The following is a 14,220-nucleotide window of genomic DNA, read 5'->3' as shown; positions in this document are numbered from 1 at the left end:
ACAACATATAATCTAGCAAATCAGTTGGGGATCAGCAAGCTGATGGTTCAATCTAATTGCTTGGAGATGATGAGATTTTGAAGGATTTGGGATATACGGCAAATGCAGCAGCGCCTATAGTCGAAGATTTATGCATTCAGGCAACATCATTCTCAAAAGTAGAGTTTAGTCTTTGTCCTAGAGAAGCAAATTATGTTACTCATTTGTTAGCTAAAGAAGTGGATCCCCAACCCAATGTTTGGTTTGAGGAACCACCAGGTTTAATTGTCTCAATATTAATTGATGATGTAAGTGTGATTTTCTTAAGCTTTCTTTTGTACTAGAGAACTCCACTTGCCCTAAAGAAAAGATAAAAAAACGTCGCAACCAGCTTTTCTTAAGCTTTCTTTTGTGCATGAGAATCTCTCTTCCAAAAAGGAAGCACATAACCTGGCGAGGCGTGTTATCCTCTCTTGTTGGTTGCATATGCTTGGCTCGTTGATTCTCAACCAAAAAATTGCAAGAGTATGACAGATGCCATGTACTACTAATAGTTTGATGAATAGTACTCCCTCTGTTCCATTCTATAGTGCCTATTGTTTTTTGGCACGGAAATTAGCGCAAGAGTATTTTTTACACAAGACCCCTAGCTGAACGATTTGAGATCAACGTAAAATTTGGGAAATCCATATCTTCCAAACTTACCATAACAATTTTGGGAGCTGAACGATTTGGGAGCTAAACTGGGAGGGGGTAATTGAAAAAAAGCTAAGCTAAAACCTTATATTCTGAAACAAATGCCAAAAATCTATAGGCACTATAGAAAGGAACGGGGGGAGTATTGGTTAATCCCTTGACGCTGATGTCCCATGTTACCTTTTGTTTTGGTCCGAAGTAAGATAAGAAAGATGTTTATGACTTAAGAGGGTTGACTTTGTAATGGATCAAGATGATCTCAATCATTGACTTAATGAAGCCACTTGTACAACACATTACGGGTATACACTATTTTTTGGCACAATTATTGCATATACTATACACACCTCGCTGATATAGCCAAGCTCTCATTGACCAACAAGCTTGATATACTATAAACTCGAGGATCAAGACCTAAAAATGCAGTAAACCATAGCTCGTTATTTAGGAACCAGGATACCATGGGAATTGAGGCGTTGTGTATTCTAGATTTCTAGGGAAGGGGGGCACAAAACAATGGGTGTTCGGCAATGACCTTTATTGTGGGTAAGCAAGGTTTCAATAAGGAGACAAACTAATGCATTAAGATAGGGGGGAGGGAAAAGTCCCGTTTGAATTTCACGCAGTAGAAAAATAATAATTCCACATAGAAATAAAAGAAAAGGTGTCCATTACATAAGAACATTTTCTATTCATCTGACGAGGCCAAAGATAAGAGGAGGCCTTAAGTCACGGGCCTATTGATGGGCTAACTAGGGACATTTTTAGAAAATTATTGGGCTTCAATGCCTATGTATAACTCTATATAAGCCTAGTATTTTCTTAGAAGTGATAATGAGTAGTAAGATAGTGTAGCAGCATCCCATGTGGAGGTGGTATTTTGGCTTATAGGAGCAAATGCTTTCATTATATAAAATAATTGAAAAAACAATTTTAAAAATGTCAAAAAATTCTAACATAATTTTTTGGTGTACATCGTGACATTCTATGTTAGTACACAAGTTTTCGTGGAGAAACAATATTTTATGTGACGTGTACAATAAAACAAAAAAATGTCTTGTACGTAGTCGTGTTATACAATTAAAATTTATCTTTTTTACAAGAGCAACATTTTTTTTGTTTTTCTTGAAAACTTGTGTACGAACATAAAATATGTAGATGTACATGAAAAAATTTATTTTAGAATTTTTTGAACGAACATAAAATATGTAGATGTACATGAAAAAATTTATTTTAGAATTTTTTGACACTTCGAAATGTGGATTCACACAACGGGAGCAAATGCTCCTATGAGCTTATTAATCTATATTACTAGGTACATAGTGGGGAGTAACATATGTACTCACTTAGCTCGTCACAAAGTATTTTGTAATCGGTAATCTAAATCTAGGGATAGTAATTATGTACTATATAATCAACATATTGTTGGGAAATGCACTTTGGCTCATAGGAGCATATGCTCCCATTATGTGAATCCACATTTCAAAGTGTCAAAAAATTCTAAACTAAATTTTTACATGTACATCTAAACATTTTATGTTGGTACACAAGTTTTCAAAAAAAAACTAAAAATAATTGTGGCTCCTGTAAAAAAGACAAGTTTTGATGCTATAACACGACTACGTACAGGATATTTTTTTTATCTTTTTTGTACACGCCATATAAAATGTTGTTTCTCCACGAAAATTTGTGCACTAACATAGAATGTCAAGATGTACACCAACAAATTTATATCAGAATTTTTTAACATTTTTAAAATTATTTTAAAATTATTTTATATAATGAGAGCATTTGCTCCTATGAGCCAAATTGCCACCTCCCATATTGTTGCTCAACTTCTTGTGTGAAAGTTCTGTTGTGTAATTTTTTTCTTTGGTGTGGACTTTTCTGTAAGAACTTTGTTCTAAATATCGGCCTTTGTCGCAAAAAAAAAACAAATAGTGATTTGCCCCCACTTAGCATATTCTTTTCCAAATATAATTGTGGGTCCGTCCCTAGACTGAACAAGAATGTGGTAATATAGAGTTAACAAGATCATTATGGCCTAATTATAATTTTATTACTTTCAAAGCTCTTTTATACTAATGTGGATAATTATTAATAGATCAATAAAATTTTAAAAATAATAATTTAAAAAGCTACAAGGGCCGGTCGCAACATGGGCAGAGATGGGCGGCACCACCGCCCAGCCGAGCATGCGCATTGGCACGTTCCACCGCTCGCGTGGATTCTTTGCGGTCAGCGCCGGCGGGCCCCACGCGCTACTTCCTCGTCCTATTTATACACGCGCACACTGACTCTCCGTGACTCGACCGCACACGGGACAACGAAACATCGATCCAACAGTTGATCTGCGCAGAAAAAAGCTCTCGTCGACAGACATGGCGAAGCCGCCCGTCCCCATGATCATCTCCACCGTGACCTACTGGTGCGTCGATCTCACCTCCTTCTGATTCCAATCTCTGTTCGCGACGTGAACTGACCGGGCCTTTGTGTGCAGCTGCGGCGCCTGCGGGTACGACCTGAAGCTGAGCTCGCTGGCGCGGGACACGGCGGCCGGCGGCGGGAGGCATCGCCGCCGGAGCGTGGTGGTCTTCGAGGCCATCGACGACACGCGGTTCGGCCACCTGGACGAGTTCCGCTGCCTCGACGTGCGCTCGCTCCGCCTCTTCGCGCGCCGCACGCGGCTGCTCTGCCGCAAGTGCGGCGCCCACCTCGGCTACGGCTACCACGAGCACGACACCGCCGCCGACAGCAAGCCGCCCCGCTACCACATCAAGATCCGGGCGCTCCACCCCGCCTCGGACCCGGCGGCGCCGTCGGATCCCGTGATCTGATCTGACGGCCCTGCCCGTATTCTCTTGATTTTCTCTCCTCTCGACGCGTTCGCGAATCGCTGTCGCCCGCCGCTGTTACTTTCGCTCCTCCATCCAAGTGGCTCCCTCGCTCCGGTTGCATCTCAAGGATTGCGCAGGCTGATTGATTGATTGATTGGGATTGTTTTTCTTTCTCATTTTTCACTCGGTATATAAAGTACATGGCGAAATTATTGGTGTACAAAATTCTGCATTATTGGTCTTGTTTTTCATGACTTCTGTATATTATGTTACTCCTAGCTAAAAGTCAAAAGTCTTGTTCTGCCAGCTCCGTCCGGCTGTGCTGCTGCAGCTTTCATCTCTTCACTGTTCCACCACTCTGAAGTCTGAACTTCCAACCTATACAGTAGTAGGCTTGACGTTGACCCTGTAGAGGGGGATCACCTGGAGCACCAGTCATCGGCTTTCCCTTGACATCGTGGATACCCAGGATGAATCATACAGTTTAATTGTATAGGACAACTAAACAATGAGATTATTCCGATGACTGATGAAGAAATTTGTACTATGCTCCACACAGCCCAGACAGCAAGGGTTTCCGCATATATCAGCTTGTGCTTATAGTAACAATATAATAAAGTAAAACAACTAAACAGTCGGGGATTGCTCGAAATACTACCAAATAATAATCTGAGCCTGGGCACCGAGATACCCAAATCCAAAATCCACACCTGGAAAGACAAGTTTCAGAAGTTTGTATGCTGTAGGATCAACTTTGTGCCTATAAACTTTGGTTAAAAACACAGGTTGAAAACACAGCTATTGATGGCCAGTCCAAAAAAAAATCAACCAAAATTTACAGGTAAATACTTCACCCTGTAGCGTTCATATGTCATCAGAACTTCTAACTGTGGTTTTAGTTGCTGCTTCTAGTTCCAAAAGATGGCTACCCGCAATACTACTGGGAAATTAACCCAGGTTCAAAGTGGACCCTGAGCTTCCTCCTGTATCCCATCCTGATTAGCGATCACTGTGCATCCTATCTTGATTCATGTATCCTGTGTTTATCTCCTCCCGAAACTCCTACACACTGAAAACTAGATGTACATAGTTCAAGATGAGAAAAAAAAAAGCAAAGAAGCAACAGTTAGGCATACCTTTGTTCTCAGAAATGGATGCTGCACATAAGGAAGACAAACAATCAGGAAGACAGGTGCAGGCTCTGGAGTCTGCCAAGTGACTGAACTAGCATGCAACAGTAATGGATGTCGCCCCACCGACACCAACACCCCTACCATCTTCTCCTTCATCAGCAAACAGTGGTGGAGGGGCAAGGTAAACATGGCTTTCGTGTGAGTTAGTGTTGGGTTTGCCATTTAGTGGCACAAGTTACTGTGTAGTAGTAATGTGTAGAGGTGATGCTGCATGGGGTACAGGCTACTGCCTACACAAGTACTTCCGTTTGCTCACAAGTCCCTTTCAGACATAAAGGAACCAGACAGTACGCTCCCATCGACCTAACATCATTTGCCTGCTAAAGTTACAACTTCAAGATTTAACCATGCAAACCCGAGCTCCAATAATGGTACCATGTACCAAGAGCTTGCATCAAGGGATGTGAGCAGAACTGGGATTTAACCGGTTGATTTGTGACCGTGATAGAAACTAACCTGCTGAATTCTGCAGTCATAATACTGTTGCATCTTCAACACGCTTCCAGAAAATTACAAAGCAGCCTGGAACAATATGATCAACCACATTTCATGAATCACAGTCGTGACTCGTGAGCTCTGCATAAACCAAATTCACTCGATAAATCAAATGCTCAAGAGCGTAGAACTTAAGTAGTGAAGCATCAAATGTGCTAAGTAGAGCAACGGTCTGTGTTTCGTGAAAACGCAAAAGCCTTGCGTTTGGATGCATTGATAGAGAAAGAATGTTATATGTACAAGTCCAAAGAAGGATCAACACCATGCCATACAACTCAACCCAAAACCAAGTCTAAGGGAGCAGTTGGCGAAGACCCCGGGCACCCGCGTCCGCCCACTGCCGAGCCTCAGCTCTGACAGTCTCAAGCAGGGAGGACACCGATGGGCGCGCATTGTAAAAGACTGCAGCGTTCCGGTGTTTCCAGATCCACCACGCTGTGAGCATGATCAACGACGAGGTCTGTGTTGTTATTCAGAAGGCAAGCAACACCCATTTTTCACATAAAGAAACTGAGGAAGCACAGAATCCTTCTCCAGCATAATACCAGAAGACAAACTATAGAGCAAGTCTGCTACCAGCCTAAGGGTGAGGTGGATATGGAGGATGCATATCGACCCCCTGCGACCTTGGCGCGGGCTGGACGTGAACTTCTCGAAGACGGAGTTGGATGCCTTCGCGGTCTCCACCACCATGGTGATCGGGAACGGGGAATCCGCCCTCTTCTGGGAAGACAGATGGCTGGACGGCAAATCCATGAAGGATGTGGCGCCTGAGGTATATGCGTTGGTACCAAAGCGCCGGAGAAAGGCGCGTACGGTCCGCCAAGCCCCGGTGGACCGCACTTGGATCGGCCCGACATAGTAGGGGCACCGAGCGCTCCGGCACTATGGCGATACGTGCAGCTGTGGAGCCGGCTCGGGGATACCCAACTCTCGGCGGATCCGGACGGGATGGTTTGGCGTTGGACGACGGATGGCCGATGCTCCTCCGGTTCTTGCTATGACGCCCTCTTCCAAGGGGCGATAATTGCGAGCTTCGGAAGTTGAGCCGGAAATCCGAGCGCCGCCGAGGGTGAAATTCTTCTTGTGGCTGGCCTGTCTTGACAGGTGTTGGACGGGGAGAGGCTGGCCGGACGGGGGTTGCCGCATACCCCCAACCGCCCGCTCGCGACCGGTCCACGGAGACCATGCGCCATCTTCTCACAGTGCTGCTCGTTCTCCGGGATGGTTTGGTTTGAGGTGCTTGTCGTGGATCCGATCCACTTCAAGCCCTCCCATGGCTGAGGGCGACTTCGCGGAGTGGTGGTCCCTGGCGGTGCGGACCGCCCCTCGCCAGCTACGCAAAGGCACTTCGTCGGTTATCATGCTTACGGCATGGTGGATATGGAAGCATCGAAACGCGGTGGTCTTCGACAACGCGCGGCCTTCGGTGACGACCCTATTCAACGACATCGTGGCGGAAGCGCGGCAATGGGCGGACGCGGGAGCCCGGGGTGTGCGCCTTCTGCTCCCCTAGACTAGGTTTCCTTTTCTTGGGTCGAGTTGTACGGCGTGGTGTTCGTCCGGTTTCGGGCTTGTACATATAACCTTCTTTTCTATCAATGCATCGAAACGCAAGTCTTTTGCGTTTTCGCGAAAAAAAACTACAGAGCAAGTTTAGCAACCGCATAGCACACACCCATCATTGGGATCGCTGGAAGACTGGTTGTATTTGCTCTTACAGCTCTAAATCTAAAACAGAAAGATATTCTCCTCACTATGTGATGCTCAACAGCTTGTAATCTGAGAAGAGATCAACTTATTAAACCCTACCCAACTTTCTACAAGGCATCTGTAAATGAAATAGGCTTTGAGTAAGAGTAAAGTTCACAAGGAATTTTGCTTTTGACTGCTGTGTCGAAAGTATAGCTTGTAGGTTGTGCACCGTGAGGATTAGAAAAAGTATTGAGACGAAGTAATGTGTTTCTGTTTTTGACAAAAAGATTGTTCCCAGCCATGGCTAACACGTGACATACAACACAAAGACAAAAGGGCATACTCCTACATTTTCAAACACTGGAGAAAAATTACACGTGGCATACAACACAAAGACAAAAGGGCATACCCCTACATTTTCAAACACTGGAGAGAAGTTCTCAAGTCTGCAGCACTTTGAAATTAAAGATATTCCAGCATAAAGATGATAGTTCATGTTCCGCATTACCTTACCTTAGCATTTTTTCCTTCAAACATGCCTTGTGCTTATATTCTTTTTCAAGTTCATTCTTGTAGTCCTTCCTTTTGAGACTCAGTCTGCGGTTGCTCAACTTACTTTATAACCTGGTGTGAAGAATAGCCTCGGAATTATGACTACATTGGTTAGTCAAATGATAGAATAGGAAGAATCTGGTTAGAGTTAGGAAAATGGGATAAATATAATCCACCGTGATACCAAAGACAGCCTTAGTATAAAAAATGATGATGTGTTTGAACAACAAGGCCATTCTGTTCTCATCGGCTCTCATAAGCAGTGTGTGATTCTCAGTCCTCAAGGACCCTGAACATCAATTGGTTTCCTCATTATGGCATAATAGATGAAGAAACTTTGCCTGAACAGGTCAGCTTAACTGGACAGCATGATATATTCTATCTTCTCCGGTTTTGATTTCTGAGTAATTGCTTAACCTATGCGACCTTAGTCAAATACAAAAGGGATGAAGCTGCCAGAGTTATGTCAGGCTTATCAATCTGGGTAGTGATTACATAATTAGGGTATTACGTTGGATCCCACTTATATCCCAAGTTCCTTTGAGGGTTTTTAGTTTAAACTTTGAGAAAAAAAAAAACTGAATTAGAACTCTTTGGCTGAGCTAGAGGTGGGATATAAATCCCAATTGTATCCCCATGACCCCATGCATGACCTACATGAGAGTAACACAGGAGCAGTAGAAAAGAGTATATCTATATGTACTGCTGATTAGTTTTTAGGACATGCTCCGGTGTAATATACCATAGATCTAAAGTTTCTGTGCTCTTACAATATTGGGCAGGGATACAGCAAGTGGGCTGTAAAGAACAACTGAGGGAACAGGGTAGAATAAGCTGTTTGTCGGTCTGGGTATGCCCTCAGGCCAAATCAACCAAAACTTGCCTGCAAGGAAGGTAGTAGTGTTATTTGTGATTTGGTTTACTGGATGGAGTTTATGTAACGGTATTCCAGTTTAGTTGTTTAGATTTGAACTTCTGCTTAGTGCTTCTTATTGGTATATAGGATAGTTACCCCCGCAAAGGTGCATGTACTGTACATTTGTACATCATTGTGTCTGCTTGTTGCTGAACAGAGGACAAGTAGGAAGCATGAAAGAGCTGTTGGTGTAAACTAGCAAAGTAGCAACAGTATTTGTAGGATAACTAACCTTTGATTAACTTAACTTGGAATGGTCCATTCTTGTTAACAAAAAGGAAGGAACTACAATTTTTTCGATTGTAGGAAACTAGAAAGGGGAAAACAGATATCCCTCTCATACACACTAGGATTTATGTAGGATGAATTATGCTCTAAGGTAAGAAGGGTGTTTTTCTTCTATACACTCCAAGATAACTGTTACTAACAAAATTCCCAGATAATTATGTTTTATATAAGGAAATAATAAGGCATAATGGGCAATCCCCTAGTTTGTAAACTTGTGAAATATTTGGAAATCCCTGGTTCGATAACCATCGATCAGGTTCATTTTGAACAGCGATAGTTGAGATTCCACTGGAAAACAAGCATGCAGCATCCCGTTACAGATTTACCTTCCTGCTGCATTCATGACGAAGAATAGATTGCGGTCGTTGGTTGGTAACTCCTGAATAGCTGTAGGACAACCTCTGATGCTGCATTCAGCAAACCAAGTACTCCACCTCATTTGCCAGTATTTACCATTTTTCTTCTGCTTGCCAGGAACAGAGCAGAATAGTCACTTTCCTCAACTTTCGTCAAATTGCTAGCAGATGTTTTACAGAGGAAACAGGAATAACATGCTCTAACGATCTTATGGAGAAACACTGCATTAGTACATTAATTAGTTATACTACAACTCCCGCTAATTTAATGCATCGAACACTGCTAGTATACTGAATCACACACTAAATGTAGTTGCCTATTGGGTGCGGCAGCATGCATATGGCATGAGCCGTACGGCCTGTTCTCTAGTCATGGATTCGGAACTTGAGGAACTTGTAGCTTAAGCATCTCTATTGTTAATTAGGACATTCCAGAGAAGAGAAAACGTCGCACTAACCTAGGTAGCAACAATTTCACTGTTAGAATCACTTTCCAGTTTCGCTGTCAGATCGAGTCAGATGCTTGGATCGTCGCCAGGATCCTACAGTCCGTGGTCAGGCTACGATGGGCGATGATATCGTTAAGGAAAGCCCTTAAGGAAACATGGAGCGGAAGGATCACAGTATCCAACCAAACCACGGGCCAGGAGCAACGGCGGCGGTCAGAAACAAACAGCTGCGAGATTGATTGAGGCGGCCAACAGATATCAACCACACCAACTAACCTCCGAGAAAAACCAGCAGCTAACCAACCGCGCCCGCATGCGTGCGCGCGCGCGCGCCCAGGTCGAACGGATGGAGATAGATCCGCCGCGAAGCAAGGCGGCAGCAGGAAACCGAAACAGAGCCGGAGAAGAAGAGGCGAAACCGCCGCACCAACCTCACGCCGTTACGCGGAACCTGGCCGTCGCCGCCGTCGTCGCCAGCTAGCTCCACCGAACCCATCACCTCGGCGCCAGCTTTGGGAAATGTTGGGGATGTTTTTCGGGGAGAATTTGCTGTGTCGGTGCTGATCGGGAACCAAATCGTAACCGCCTGCTCCTGGGCGTGTGGCTGACGAGAGGCCAGATTCGCGCACACGGTGACGAAGATGGCAAAGATGGCGGGGGGAGGTCGCTGCGCTCGTGGCTGGCTGTGACAGTACGACTTGTGTGACAGTGTCAGTATGACTGCGTGAGGATGACGTGGTAGGCAGTTAGGTCAAAGGTCGACGGTATACATGACCCACGATCATTTTGAGGTCCTGTTTTGTTCGTCAACCTCAACAACGGAACATGGAGAGCGTCTTTTTTTGACAATTGGACGGCAAAGTCGCCATACAAAGCCCTACTAAACTCAGCAGGTACTTGATCCATCCATACTTGATGGTCATTTGACAGTCCAGCCAAACCAAGCGCAGCTAGTGCATGGGCTGGTTTATTACAAACACGCGGTACAAACGTAATATGGTGATCAATAAACTCAGTTCGTGGCAGGAACTTTGCTTCACGGAAGAGGGCACCCGATTCAGCCATATCATAGTCAGATGATGTGAGGGCCCTTTGCAGATTCTGGCAATCCGTCGCAACGATGATGCGCCCAAATCCTAGCCGTACCGCCATGGTAATTGCCTTTACGACAGCCATTGTTTCAGTGTGTAGCGCGTCAATAGCATCAGAAACTGAACCAGCTTCAGCAACAATCATATCACCATCATTGTCCCTAGCTACAACACCCCAACCTCCCCTATTTGTGACTGGGCTAAAAGCTCCATCAGTATTCAGCATAATCCAATCAGTAGGGGGTGGTTGCCAGCTCTGGATCCGATCCAAAGCCTGTTTTGGATCTTTCTTCAGGTGTAGCTTCCACTCTTGCATATATGAGATTATGGTAGCCTGCAATTTATCTAGAGGAAGTCTACGTTCTCCTCTATTCGCTTTATTTCTCTCAGTCCACCAGCACCACAGGAGTGCCACACACTTCATCTTTTCATCATATGGCATCGCTAGAACTCGGTCCATCAACTCCATAGCAGAGTCACATTGTAGCAGGCCTTGTCTTGTTTGATCTAGCGAGAGAGCAGTCCAGATTTTACTTACTTCTTGGCATGCAACAAACAGATGACCACCACTCGAACATTGCATTGCAGATTGAACATCTCGTGTCAAGATCAATGTGTCTCTTCTGAATATTCATCCTCATAGGCAGACTATTTCTTGCAAAACGCCAGAGAAAATGGAGTACCTTTGGGGGACATTCGAGTTTCCACAGGCGGTTCCAAATGTTCCTCTCCCACTCACTACCAATTTCACCATTTGACGAACCAGCCTGCCTCTCATCACTTGTAGCCTGTGCATAGATCCTATATGCAGACTTTACTGAAAAAATACCTTTACTGTCCGGATGCCATGCAATGTAATCCTCGAGCTGGTCATATATGGGAATCTTTAAAATTGCAACGGCATCTTTATGTATGAATGTTTGGCGCACAAGGTCCTCCTTCCAGCATACTGAATCTGCCTCCAACAAATCTGCAACATGGAGAGCGTCTTTCCAAAGGGACATAGCATGGGTTGTGTGTTAAAACAAAAATGCTCATTAACCTCTTCGACCTTCTTGAAGAAGGCCGTCCTCTCACGGTGTTTGAAAACAATTTGCGGCGGCTTACGATGGACGCTCTCCACCTTTCTGCTAAAGAGCGATCTCTCTACTGGAAGACGCGGGCTAAAGTCAAGTTCTCCTTGGAAGGGGACGAAAACGCAGAGTTTTTCCATGCCTCTGCTACGTGCAAGCTCCGACGCAGCACCATCACGTCTCTGACCGTGGATGGTGTCGACACCTCTGACCATGCCGGTGAGGCCAACATCCTTAAGTCCTTTTTCTCCAACTTGCTGGGTATGGTCTCCACCACTTCCTGGAGGTTCGACCTCCCCTCCCTCTACCCGGATGCTCCTTCCCTTTCAACCTGCCTCAGTGTCCCCTTCACTCAACAGGAAATTAGGGAGGCCTTTTCGTCGATGAACAAATTGTCTAGCCCTGGCCCGGATGGTTTTGGTCCTGCTTTTTTCTCCACTTTCTGCGACACGGTGTCCCCCGACGTCTTCAAAGTGTTCTCCTCCTTCTATGACGGATCCATTGATCTCTCTCGTATTAATAGGGCCTTCCTCGTCCTTCTGCCTAAGACTGACTCCGCCACTCCCTCTGACATATCTCTCTCCAAAACTGCATCATGAAAGCCATCACCAAGGTCCTTACAACTAGACTAAAAATTGCTATCCACGGCCCGGTGGATGCCGATCAAACTGGGTTCCTCTCTGGGCGCCGCATCTCGGAGAATATTGTGTATGTTGCCGACCTTATCCAGTGTTGCCACACAAGGAAAGCCCCTGCCATTGTCTTCGAGATTGATTTCCGGAAAGCTTTGACTCCGTCAACTAGGCTAGCATGATTGCCATCCTCAGAGCCTGTCGTTTCGATGACCTTTGGTGTGTCTGGATGGAGCGCATCCTCGGATCCGATCATACGGCGATCCTCCTCAATGGGGTTCCTGGGGACTGGATCCGGTGCAAAAATGGACTACGCCAGGGGGATCCGCTCTCCCCGTACCTTTTCATCATCGTGGTCGACGTCCTACAACGCCTCATACGCAAAGCCTGGTCCGAGGGCTCCCTTTCCCACCCAATCTCCCCGGACTCGCCATGTCCGGTCCTGCAATACGCGGATGACACTCTGATCATCTGTAAGGATGAGCAGGGGGCAGCTAGCTGCCTCAAGAGGGTCCTGAGGACTTCATTTTTGCTACTAGGCTTGCTATCAATTTTCCAGAAGTCATGTTTTCATTCCCATGCATGTGACCCCCTCTTGTGCGAACGAGATGGCCTCCACACTTGGATGCCCTATCTCATCATTTCCCCAACCTTATCGTGGGCTTCATCTCTCCCCTACCAAGCTGCATGCCTCCGCCTACGCCCCCCTTATTCTCTCCTTCGACCGTCGTCTCTCTGGATGGCGGGCGCACCTCCTCTCCTCTGGTGGCCGACTTGTCGTGTGTAATGTTGTGCTGAATAACCTTGCTACTTATTACATGTGCTCATACTTGTTGCATGTGGGTGTGCTTGAAAGTATTGATAAGAGACGCCGCACTTTTTCCTGGACTGGGAAGGACTCCTGTTCCGGTGCTCGATGTCTAATTTCTTGGGATAAGGTGTTGCTATCTAAACAGGAGGGCGGTTTCGGCTTCAAGGACCTCCACCGGCAGAACAGGTGTTTGCTGCTTAGTTTCGTGCATAGGTTACACTGCTCTTACTCCCTTCCATGGAAGGAATGGTTCTTTGCTCACTCAGGACCGGACCTCGACGACTGCTCTTCCACTCCCTCTTTCCTTGAGAGGATCGTTGCAGAGTGCCTCCCTCTCTACCGTGCCATCACCAGGTCGACGGTGGTGGACGGCAGATTGACGTCCTTCTGGATGGACAAGTGGCTCCCTAGTGGGGCGCTTGCGACGCACTTCCCTGCCCTCCTCTCTCACTGCACCCGACCACACGCTTCAGTGGCCTCTGTCGTGGAGGGAGGACTGCACCTCCAGCCCCGCCTCTCGACGGAGGCGGCGGACGAGCTCTCTACGGTATGCTGCATCCGACATCTCCCTCGTGGAGGGGGAAGACTGCTGCGTCATCGACTCCCCCTCCAGCCCCCCTTTAGCATGCGGGAGGCGTACAGGATGCTCTCCTCGGGCCGACCCGTGGACGTCTCGGCCTCCATGACTTGGGCCCTCCGACTGCCTTCCAAGCTGAAGATTTTTGCATATCTAGTTGACATTGACAGGCTGAGCACTAGGGCAAATTTGTTCTACAAGAACTGCGCTCCTTCGGCGGTGTGTGCTGCCTGTGATGAGGACATCCCTACTACACCACTACCTCCGTCATTAATCATTACCTTAATTATTAATTCATTAAAAATAGTAAAAAGCCCCAATCTAATATTATTTTTATTTCAAAATTATTAATAACTTCCACTTTATAATAAAGTTATTAACCTAAGAACTATATAGTAATTGAGAAACCCTAATTCTATATTAAATAAAGATGACAACCTCATAATTATATGTGAAACCCAAAACCCTAATACAATTAGAAACCCTAGCTCCACTATTTCATGTGAACCCTAAATTGTTTCCAAACCTAAACCCCAAGTTAACATGTGATCATGTTACTTCATTAGTAATCATAGATCCA

At 45.6% G+C, this 14,220-nt stretch overlaps 1 protein-coding gene across 1 annotated transcript; it reads left to right on the top strand.

Moving 5' to 3' along the window:
* Window positions 1–3,000: 3,000 nt before the first annotated feature.
* Window positions 3,001–3,820, top strand: LOC124649773 (uncharacterized protein At4g08330, chloroplastic-like). The gene is made up of 2 exons (XM_047189348.1): window positions 3,001–3,103; window positions 3,176–3,820. The coding sequence occupies exons 1-2, from the start codon at window positions 3,057–3,059 to the stop codon at window positions 3,510–3,512; spliced, it is 384 nt and encodes a 127-aa protein (XP_047045304.1). The 5' UTR covers window positions 3,001–3,056; the 3' UTR covers window positions 3,513–3,820.
* The last annotated feature ends 10,400 nt before the right edge of the window (window positions 3,821–14,220 follow it).

The sequence above is a fragment of the Lolium rigidum genome, chromosome 4 (assembly GCF_022539505.1).
Source record: "Lolium rigidum isolate FL_2022 chromosome 4, APGP_CSIRO_Lrig_0.1, whole genome shotgun sequence".
NCBI classification, from domain to species: Eukaryota; Viridiplantae; Streptophyta; class Magnoliopsida; order Poales; family Poaceae; genus Lolium; species Lolium rigidum.
The sequence above is the reverse complement of the archived record's forward strand: the minus strand, read 5'-3'. Positions and strand labels throughout refer to the sequence as shown.

Excerpts from the sequence above, each read along its gene's own strand:
- LOC124649773 (XM_047189348.1), top strand. The coding sequence starts at position 3,057 with ATGGCGAAGCCGCCCGTCCCCATGATCATCTCCACCGTGACCTACTG. Across the intron at positions 3,104-3,175 it reads ATCTCCACCGTGACCTACTG|CTGCGGCGCCTGCGGGTACG; the intron begins GTGCGTCGATCT and ends CTTTGTGTGCAG.